Source organism: Quercus suber, unplaced genomic scaffold (genome assembly GCF_002906115.3).
Source record: "Quercus suber isolate HL8 unplaced genomic scaffold, Cork oak 2.0 scaffold_193, whole genome shotgun sequence".
Taxonomy (NCBI): Eukaryota; Viridiplantae; Streptophyta; class Magnoliopsida; order Fagales; family Fagaceae; genus Quercus; species Quercus suber.
In genome coordinates this window covers 13,195-23,709 of record NW_027069651.1, presented here as the reverse complement: position 1 = coordinate 23,709, position 10,515 = coordinate 13,195, and the positions used below count along the sequence as shown (strand labels likewise).

General features: G+C 34.0%; 2 protein-coding genes across 2 annotated transcripts; both read right to left on the bottom strand.

The window, feature by feature from the left end:
* Positions 1–1,308: 1,308 nt before the first annotated feature.
* On the bottom strand, positions 1,309–5,145 carry LOC112006984 (loganic acid O-methyltransferase). The gene is made up of 4 exons (XM_065778888.1): positions 4,940–5,145; positions 2,851–2,956; positions 2,073–2,614; positions 1,309–1,764 (listed from the first exon to the last, which is right to left on the bottom strand). Exons 1-4 carry the CDS (start codon positions 5,030–5,032, stop codon positions 1,411–1,413), a joined length of 1,095 nt encoding a protein of 364 aa, XP_065634960.1. The 5' UTR covers positions 5,033–5,145; the 3' UTR covers positions 1,309–1,410.
* A 1,977-nt stretch (positions 5,146–7,122) lies between these two features.
* On the bottom strand, positions 7,123–8,633 carry LOC112006981 (loganic acid O-methyltransferase). The gene is made up of 2 exons (XM_065778886.1): positions 7,908–8,633; positions 7,123–7,602 (listed from the first exon to the last, which is right to left on the bottom strand). Exons 1-2 carry the CDS (start codon positions 8,616–8,618, stop codon positions 7,267–7,269), a joined length of 1,047 nt encoding a protein of 348 aa, XP_065634958.1. The 5' UTR covers positions 8,619–8,633; the 3' UTR covers positions 7,123–7,266.
* Between the last annotated feature and the right edge of the window lie 1,882 nt (positions 8,634–10,515).

Genomic DNA, 10,515 nt, shown 5'->3' with positions numbered 1-10,515 from the left:
ACTGTCTGTAATGATGCAAAACAGGGCGGGCTCTTTTTTTTTTTATGGTAAGGTGAACATTGTGGACTTTCGTGCGCAATTGCATTATTAATTTTCCGTTGTCAACTTCAAGAAATTTCATATATTATTGAACAGAAAAATATGATGGCAGTTATACATTGTTTCCCATTTCCCCAGCTTTACACGTCACAAGGAAGCATGGACGGTATGTTAGAATCTAGGCCCAAGAAAATTAAACTTAACTTACAAACTTACAGTGTCTATGGAAAGATTTGCCAAATAGCATAATTTAAAAAAAAAAATTTGCTAAATAGCATATGAGCAAATTTATTTAATTATGTAGCACTTTTTTAGAATTTGAGTTTGTCAAATCTGAGTTCCAAGTAAAACTCAAGTTTACCAAACTTGAGTTCTAAGCATTATGTTTGATCAGATTGTCATAATGCACTAAAACTTAAGTTTGGCACTTGGAACCAAGTTTAACAAACTCAAGTACCAAAAAAAAAATACTACATATGTAAATAAGTTTTGTCTGGTGCTTTTTTCCTAAATTTTTTCTAAAATTATGCTATTGGGCAAAAAAGGCCTAGTGTGTATGGTTTTAACCAAGAGAAAGAGAAAAGAAAAGAAGAGAGTGAGGGAAAAGAAATAAAAAAAGAAAAATATATATTTAATTTAGATATATGTTTTTACCTAAATACCCCAAATAAAATCCAAAATGTTTATTTTGGTGATGGACAAAATTGAAATTTTAGATGCCATTAGTGATGGGTCCTCAAAAATTGCACGTTTTTTACTTAGCTTTCTTTTCATTTCCTCCTAATTTGGGCAGATGAGAAAAGTGGGCTCAAGTAAATGCACATTTAGTCATTCTTCCCATTTTCTCTCTCTTTTCTACTTTCCTATAATGCCAAACAAATTTCAGCACAATTTCCTTTCTCTTCTCTTCCTCCCTTTCCAAATATTGCATTAGCTTCCCTACATAATCCTTGGTCCTCTTTAATAATAAAAATTAACCTAACCAACAAAAAAAATTAACCAATAGCCCATTTTTTAAGCCCATCAGGAAAAAAAAAATTTTAACTTAAAAAAAAAAATCATTTTTATCAAATCCGTTCTATTAATTTTGAAAAAGAAAATTCCTAAATTTTACCAATGGAATAGAGAGAGAGTTTATCGATTATATCCACGCCTCCTTTGCTCTAGAGTTTAACGAATTTCATATTTGTCTCTACTCTCTTGCATCACTGACTTTCTTTCTCTTAGTGGCTTTGAAATTCATAACGGTGTAATATTTTCCTTCAGACATATAGCAGGGCATTAACATAATAATGAAGCTAAAGCAGAAAATACTAAAGCTCCGTGAATCCCGTTACTTAACAAACTGAACGAAAATAAACAAAGGGCATTCTAATTTGTTGCTTTGCGTTTAAGAAGAGCAAAGAAAATAGAGGGACTTCCTAACCTAGTCTTGCGCATGAATTCTACTTCAAATTTCTTTCCAAATGAGTCAAAGAGCTCGTCTAAGATCTCATATCCAAAATGTGCCATGATCACTCCTTCAAATACTGCCCGTAAGCTGGATGATATTTTTTGCCTTTGAGTTTCAGGTACGGTACCAAGCTCTGTAATAATACCAAGTTCTGTAATAATTCTCTCCATGCTAAAATATCCATTTCGATCCACAGCAGCTTCCAGTTCTTGGGGAGACATGAGATACAGTGGTAGATTAAAAGAGTCCACTTTCTCCTCACTGATTATTCCCTGAACGAAAGAAAAATAAAGCTCTCTAAGGACATGCATGTATCGTGTAATCCAAATACAACAACAATTTTACAGCGCAACTGAAAAACCTAAGCTGATAGGGGAAGTGTGGATCTTATTATTTATAATTTTTTAACAATTAAGAGGATTATTATGTCTTTCACAACAGTTGTAGGGCATTATTGAAGGCTATTCAAGCTTCACTTTAATATCAATCATTTAGATAAAGAAAAAAAAGTTAGATCAAAATCAAAGGGGCTATATTCAAAAAGTAAACTAAAAACTTGGGGCAACTGATCATGTCTTACCTTCCTAGCCATGTCCATGAGGCAAGATTCAAGGACAACAGTTGTTGGAGATTGAGGATGGTGCATTCCGTTGGGGCGGCCAGGAATGATAAGTGCAACCAACCCTCCACACACAACCTCTTTAGCCCTAGCATGCAGGAAGCACTCCATGTCTTCAGTGTATTGAGCTTGATAGGCCTTAACAACTTCATCGTTTGAATTTGGGTAGTGGATTCTCCCCTTATTCCAAGCAGAGGAGCTTTTGTCGACTACCGGTTTTGGTACTTTGGAAAGCCAATGGATGGAAAAAGAAGAAAAAACGAAATGCAAAGATGCATTGGGAAATAAGCGACTGTAGAATGAACCCGGTACGCCTGCAGCATAATATTTCCTGTCTAATGGGAGGGAGGAGAAAAGTGTGTTGAAATCATTCGAGGTGTGATCATTGAAGAGGACTTGAAATTCGGGGAGCTGAGAATCAAGCCCTTGACATTGATACTTAAACTGCACTGCCTCAATTATGTTTTGCACTGCAAAAAATGTATTAGGCCCAACAGAGCAACCTAAATCTGCAATTCGTAAGGTGTTTGATAGAATGAACCCGGTACGCCTGCAGCATAATATTTCCTGTCTAATGGGAGGGAGGAGAAAAGTGTGTTGAAATCATTCGAGGTGTGATCATTGAAGAGGACTTGAAATTCGGGGAGCTGAGAATCAAGCCCTTGACATTGATACTTAAACTGCACTGCCTCAATTATGTTTTGCACTGCAAAAAATGTATTAGGCCCAACAGAGCAACCTAAATCTGCAATTCGTAAGGTGTTTGAGGAAGCCAAGTTCTCGATATCAAGAATTTCTACAACTGCCTCAGTGATCAGCCTTTTTGCAGCGTTATTAACTCTTCCCTGAAAAGCAAAAGTGTTCCTCATTATCATTCTAATAAACTTAGTTGGTGTCATCATTACATAATTACGAAAAACTAATAACATATAGTTCTAGACACAATTGTTTATCCACACACCAACCAACACAAGATATTGCCCACAATAATCATGAGTGCTTCTTTTGGATGAGCTTAGTTGTTATCTTCTTTATTCTATAAAATTACAAGTTGTACCTTTAAAAAAATTGTACATTCCCTTTTAGATGAACATAAGCTCAACCAAACAGGCTATACAAAGACAAATATACTACCTGAGATTAAGCTATTATTATTAACTGGGCATGTTACATGTATATTGCTTACGTGAGATCCAATGGGAAGTTATAGATATACTTAAATAAGCAAGATATTAGAGCAACCACATCAATATGTCTAAAAAATTCCATCTATTTTACACAAAAAAAATTTACTTTTTCTATTTTACATTATTACTTTTACAAAACACTCACATTAATCTATTATACACACTTTTTTATTAAAATAATATTTTTCCTCACTTTTTTTATTATTTCCCACCAAACCCCACATAACCCATAAAGTATTTGCCTCTTACTTTCCCCTAACCCACAAAGTCTCCGCCCCTCTCTCATCCCTCAAAGTCTCTGCATCTCTTTTTTATTTTTGGCAATTCAAAAGCTACAAGGAAGAGAGAAGATGATGATAATGATGAAGAAGATGAAAATGATTGAAACATAAGAAAATTTACTTTTTCTATTTTACATTATTACTTTTACAAAACATTCACATTAATCTATTATACACACTTTTTTATTAAAATAATATTTTTCATCACTTTTTTTATTATTTCCCACCTAACCCATAAAGTATTTGCCTCTCACTTTCCCCTAACCCACAAAGTCTCCACCCTTGTCTCATCCCTCAAAGTCTCTGCATCTCTTTTTTTATTTTTGACAATTCGAAAGCTACAAGGAAGAGAGAAGATGGTGATGATGATGATGATGATGATGAAGATGAAGATAATTGAAACATAAGGAAATCGCTCATCTCTCTCCTTAATTCTCAGATCCCTTAAGTCTCTGCCACCATTGGGTTTGTATTTAATTTTGATTTTGATTTTGAGTTTGGGTTTTGGGTTTTCAGTTAATGATTTAATTTTGAGTTGATTTTCTGTGGATTTTGGGTTTGATTTTGAGTTCATTTTGTTTTGGGTTGATTTTAAGTTGGGTTTGGGATGAGTATGGGATTTGAGTTGATTTTAAGTTGTTTTGTATTGATTTTGAGTTATTTTTTGTTTGATTTTCTTGATTTTGTGTTTGGATTATCAAATGTTGAAATGGGTTATGGTGGTAGACCTGTGATAGTTGGGTGGTGCTGTGTTTGTATTTGGTTGATACAATCTTGACCGGTGTTGGTATGTAACAGAGGAGCAAGAATATGAGGGAGAAGAGAAAAGCCCGAGTTCATTTGAGAGCTCATTTTAGAGGAAAAAGAGAGAGAAAAAAGGGAGCCAAATTGAAAAATTATTAAAATATCAAATACATGAGTTACAGTAACTGTGCATATATACATGATTACTGTAGTAATTGTGTATAAATACACAATTTTACACCCACGGTTATGGGTGTTTTTTTTTTTTTTTTTTGCCAAAATGTGTAAAATGAAATTTTTTTTGTATTTTAGAAGACTATACACCCATGATGTGGATGCTCGTCTTACATTTTTTAGGAAGTCATTCAAGCTAGTTTGCGTTACCAGAAAGAATCGTCGTTCTAATAAAGTGTGAGAGGATACAAGGGTAGAGGTTACAGATCTTTGGTATCTGTTTAGACCGAGAAAAATTGGAACTGGACTCATTAACCCACCCAAAACCGAGGGATAAAAATGAGTATGACTGTATAAGTAAGAGATTTCAAACCCGAAGAGTAAATTATAAACTTGCCAACGGCCTAAAATTCTTGGTATACGTATATATAGGGAAGGATACCTGGTAAGAAGAGTTGTTAGCGTAGCTGTGGACACCATCTCCACCGTTCATCGGATATGCTTCAATTGTTTTGCTTGTTTGCTCTGCTGCCATCTCTCTCTCTCTCTCTCTCTCTCTCTCTCTCTGTGACTGTTCGTAATGATGCAAAACAGGGCGGACTCTTTTTCTTTATGGTAAGGTGAACATTGTGGACTTTCGTGCGCAATTGCATTATTAATTTTCGGTTTTGTCAACTTCAAGAAATTTTATATATTATTGAATAGAAGAATATGATGGCAGTTATACATTGTTTCTCTATTCCCCAGCTTTACACGTCACAAGGAAGCATGGACGGAATGTTATAGAATCTAGGCCCAAGAAAATTAAACTTAACTTACAAACTTACAGTGGCTATGGAAAGATTTGCCAAATAGCATAATTTAAGAAAAATTTTGCTAAATAGCATATGAGCAAACTTATTTAGTTATGTAGCACTTTTTTAGAATTCGAGTTTATCAAATCCGAGTTCTAAGTGAAACTCGAGTTTACCAAACTTAAGTTCTAAGCATTATGTTTAATCAGATTGCCATAATGCTCAAGAACTTGAGTTTGGTAAACTCGAGTTTCACTTGGAACTAAGTTTGACAAACTCGAATTCCAAAAAAAAAAATATATTACATTACTAAATAAGTTTGGTCCGGTGCTTTTTTCCTAAATTTTTCCTAAAATTATGCTACTCGGCAAAAAAAGCCACAGTGTGTATGGTTTTAACCAAGAGGAAGAGAAAAGAAAAGAAGAGAAGAGAGTGAGTAAAAAGAAATGAAAAAGAAAAAGCTTTCTTTTTATATGTTTGAAAAGAAATGAAAAAGAAAATAATATATTTAATTTAGATATATGTTTTTACCTAAATACCCCAAATAAAATCCAAAATGTTTATTTTGGTGATGGGCAAAATTGAAATTTTAGATGTCATTAGTGATGGGTCCTCAAAAGTTGCACGTTTTTTACTTAGCTTTCTTCTCATTTCCTCCGAATTTGGGCAGATGAGAAAAGTGGGCTCAGATAAATGCTCATTTAGTCATTCTTCCCATTTTCTCTCTTTTTTCTACTTTCCTATAATGCCAAACAAATTTCAGCACAATTTCCTTTCTCTTCTCTTCCTCCCTTTCCAAATATTGCATTAGCATCCCTACATAATCCTTGGTCCTCTTTAATATTAAAAATTAGGAGTGTGCAGAAAACCCACCGACCTGCCTAACCCGACCCGACCCAACCCGACCCATCTGGTTGGGTCGGTTTTTAGGCCTTGGTGGGTTGGGTTGGGTTTACAAAATTTTTTTATAGCGGGTCGGGTTGGGTTTGGGTCATAAAATTACAAACCCCAACCGACATGACCCACCGACCCACCCATATTTAATATATATTTAAAATATATTATATATTTAATAATTTTTTTTTAAAACCAAGGCACTTATATATATATATATATTATATTTAATAATTTAAAAAAAAAAAAAAAAACCAGCTGTAGAGCAGTACTTCCTCAGTTCCTCCTACTAATACTAATTATATATATAATATGTATTATATAATTAATAAATTTTTTAAAATAACCAGCTCTTCCTATCCTATATAAAAGCCAATTAGTTCACACAAACTCTAGTAAATTACTATTGTTGTTTAGTTATTGGTGTTGTTTGCCCTTAAAGAATTACATCGATACTAATCTTTGGGTTTTTTTAATATTTATATTTTTTTTCTACTCAAGTTAATAATAATAAAAAAAAATTTCAAACCCATGGATTCAACCCGACCCAACCCTACCCATGTGGGTTGGGTTGGGTTGGGTCAAATTTTTTTTGACCCACCATGATGAGTCGGGTCAAAAAATTCCCTCAACCCGACCCAACCCGACCTATGCACACCCCTATTAAAAATTAATCCAACCAACAAAAAATTAACCAAAAGCCCATTTTTTAAGCCCATCAGAAAAAATATAATAAAAAAAAATCATTTTTATCAAATCCGTTCTATTAATTTTGAAAAACTATTCAAAAAAAAAAATTTGAAAATGAAATTCCTAAATTTTACCAAGGGAATAGAGAGAGAGTTTATCGATTATATCCACGCCTCCTTTGCTCTAGAGTTTAACGAATTTCATATTTGTCTCTACTCTCTTGCATCACTGACTTTCTTTCTCTTAGTGGCTTTGAAATTCATAACGGTGTAATATTTTCCTTCAGACATATAGCAAGGCATTAACATAATAATGAAGCTAAAGCAGAAAATAATAAAGCTCCATGAATCCCATTACTTAACAAACTGAACGAAAATAAACAAAGGGCATTCTAATTTGTTGCATTGCGTTTAAGAAGAGCAAAGAAAATAGAGGAACTTCCTAACCTAGTCTTGGGCATGAATTCTACTTCAAATTTCTTTCCAAATGAGTCAAAGAGCTCGTCTAAGATCTCATATCCAAAATGTGCCATGATCACTCCTTCAAATGCTGCTCGAAAGTTAGATGATATTTTTTGGCTTTGAGTTTCAGGTACGGTACCAAGTTCTGTAATAATTCTCTCCACACTAAAATATCCATTTCGATCCACAGCAGCTTCCAGTTCTTGGGGAGACATGTTATACAGTGGTAGATTAAAAGAGTCCACTTTCTCCTCACTGATTATTCCCTGAACGAAATAAAAATATAGCTCTCTAAGAACAATGCATATATTGTGTAATCCAAATACAACAATTTTACAGCGCAACTGAAAAACCTAAGCTGAGAGGGGAAGTGTGGATCTTATTATTTATACTTTTTTAACAATTAAGAGGATTATTATGTCTTTCACAACAGTTGTAGGGCATTATTGAGGGCTATTCAAGCTTCACTTTAATATCAATAATTTAGATAAAGAAAAAAAATTAGATCAAAATCAAAGGGGCTATATTCAAAAAGTAAACTAAAAACTTGGGGCAACTGATCATGTCTTACCTTCCTAGCCATGTCCATGAGGCAAGATTCAAGGACGCCGATTGTTGGAGATTGAGAATGGTGCATTCCGTTGGGGCGGCCAAGAATGATAAGTGCAACCAATCCCCCACACACAACCTCTTTAGCCCTAGCATGCAGAAAGCACTCCATGTCTTCAGTGTATTGAGCTTGATAGGCCTTAACAACTTCATCATTTGAATTTGGGTAGTAGATTCTCCCCTTATTCCAAGCCGGGGAGCTTTTGTCGACTACCGGTTTTGGTACTTTGGAAAGCCAATGGATGGAATAAGAAGAAAAAACGAAATGCAAAGATGCATTGGGAAATAAGCGACTGTGGAAAGAACCAGGCACGCCTGCAGCATAATATTCCCTGTTTGGTGGGAGGGATGAGAAGAGTGTATTGAAATCATTCAAGATGTGATCATTAAAGAAGACTTGAAATTCAGGGAGCTGAGAATGAAGCCCTTGGCGTTGATGCTTAAACTGTAATGCCTCAATTATGTTTTGCACTGCAAAAAATGTGTTAGGCCCGACAGAGCAACCTAAATCTGCAATTCTATAGGTGTGTGATGAAACGAAGTTGTCAACATCAAGCTTTTCTGCAATTGCCTCAGTGATCAGCCATTTTGCAGAGTCAATAACTTCTCTCTGAAAAGCAAAAAAAAAAAAATATATATATATATATATATAATAAGTATTCCTTATCATCATTTTAATAACTTAGTTTTCAACATAATTACATAACTGTGGAAAACTAAAAACATATTTGCGGCAGCTATCGAAAATTGGTAGAGCCTATTTTATGTTCTTGAAACGTGCAAGCTTTATACCAGGTGATCATCTTAAGTACGACTTGAATAATTAACAAGTTGAGGACCAAATACGGAGCAAAAATATCTATAAACTTACTAAGACACTAAGAAAAAGGAAACGAAAACAAGAAATTTGAATTTTATCAAGTGTACTAGAGATGAAGAAGGAAGAGTTCTTTTGATAAATTTTTAAATGCAAGTCATATAAGCATTGACTTAATTTTGTTTTTGGGTGAGATAATTTATTGTAATCTCAAGGAAAGGACCCATATTTTTATGGAAATTGAACCAAATACTGCTTTTGAGAAATTGAATGTCCAAACAAATTCCCCTTTATTACATTTGCTTTTTTGTATTAACTTTAACAAGTAATGATATTTTGATTGAAGTCCTTAAAATTAATTAAAGGAAAGAAAACTCCTTTAAAGAAATTTTACTTTTATGCACATTTTTAGAGGTTGGGAATTGAAAATTTTTCTCAAATCAATTTTATGATCATTTTATTTTGGGAACTAGAAACTCCAATTCTGGCTTGAGGGATTAGGAATCCCAAAGAATTAATCATATTGGAATTAAATGCTCCATTGAATTAATTTGAAGGAATTAGAAACTCCACTCTATTTAAAATAATTTTGGGAGTCAGAGACTCAATTAAAGCATATCAATCAATATATATATATAAAAGTAGAGGCCTCATGTTGGAAAGCATTAGATTGTGCCAAGTGGCGCATTCTTTAAAATTCTTTTTATTTAGGCTTCTACTTCAAAGAGATTGCATTTATATCAAATTATTAGTTCATTAAATTAGTATATCTTTTAGGTACTATTTATCTATTTCATTTTGTTAGTTACCTCATTCAATGCCTTTTCTGTTGTAACGTAGGACAAACAATATTCCAAAGTTATTATATGAAGACTAAAAGAAAATTACAGTTGTATGATGGTTTGTAATTTTGTATAGCAAGTCAATGTAGTTAAGTTTTGTTATAGGTGATCTACAAGTTATTATATAGTAGTTTTTGTTATATTTTTTCAGGTTTGAGAAAATAGTGTTTATAAGTTAATATATTGGAAACAAAATTTAGAGTTATGAACTTCAAATGGAAGTCTAAGGCCTAGGGTAAAAGTGTTTGTGAACATGTGCAGAGAGAGAAACCTGTTTTCTAGTCTTCCTACATATTTCCTATTGTTATTCACCATTCTTACTTATGTGGCTAATAAAATTGAAAAGTTGCAAAAGGACCTTCTATGTGGTGATAGCAAGACTCATCTGGTAGGATGGGATAAAGTTTGTGCGCCTATAGCCAATGGTGGCATGGGGATAAGGAAACTTATTACTTTCAATAACGCCTTATTGGGAAAATGGTTGTGACAGTTTAGTAAGGAAGAGGATCAGTTATGGAGGAGGGTGGTAGCTTCAAAAATATGGGAAAGAATGGGGGGGATGGACCTCAAAGTTGGGTAGGGGAGTTCATGAGTGTAGTTTGTGGAGAGGTATTCACATGGGATGAGAGGATTTTAGCAAAAGTTGTCAGTTTGTTGTTGGGTTGTGGAATAGAGTGGGTTTTGGCAGGATGGGTGGTATAGGGATCAACCTTTTCAATTGGCTTTCCTAAAGCTGTATGGTATTGCCATTGATAAGGGGGTATCTGTAAAAGCTTCTTTGTCAAGGCAGGGGGTGGAGGATAGAAGAATTTGGGATGTTCATTTTATTCAAGAATTTAATGATTGGGAGATGGATGAAGGGTTGCATTTTCTTCGTATATTGGGAGCTAATACTCCTCCAATGGATGTTG

Excerpts from the sequence above, each read along its gene's own strand:
- LOC112006984 (XM_065778888.1), bottom strand. The coding sequence starts at position 5,032 with ATGGCAGCAGAGCAAACAAGCAAAACAATTGAAGCATATCCGATGAAC. Across the intron at positions 2,615-2,850 it reads CTTACGAATTGCAGATTTAG|GTTGCTCTGTTGGGCCTAAT; the intron begins GTTGCTCTGTTG and ends TTGCAGATTTAG. Across the intron at positions 1,765-2,072 it reads TCATGGACATGGCTAGGAAG|GGAATAATCAGTGAGGAGAA; the intron begins GTAAGACATGAT and ends TCTTTCGTTCAG.
- LOC112006981 (XM_065778886.1), bottom strand. The coding sequence starts at position 8,618 with ATGATGATAAGGAATACTTATTATATATATATATATATATATTTTTTT. Across the intron at positions 7,603-7,907 it reads TCATGGACATGGCTAGGAAG|GGAATAATCAGTGAGGAGAA; the intron begins GTAAGACATGAT and ends TATTTCGTTCAG.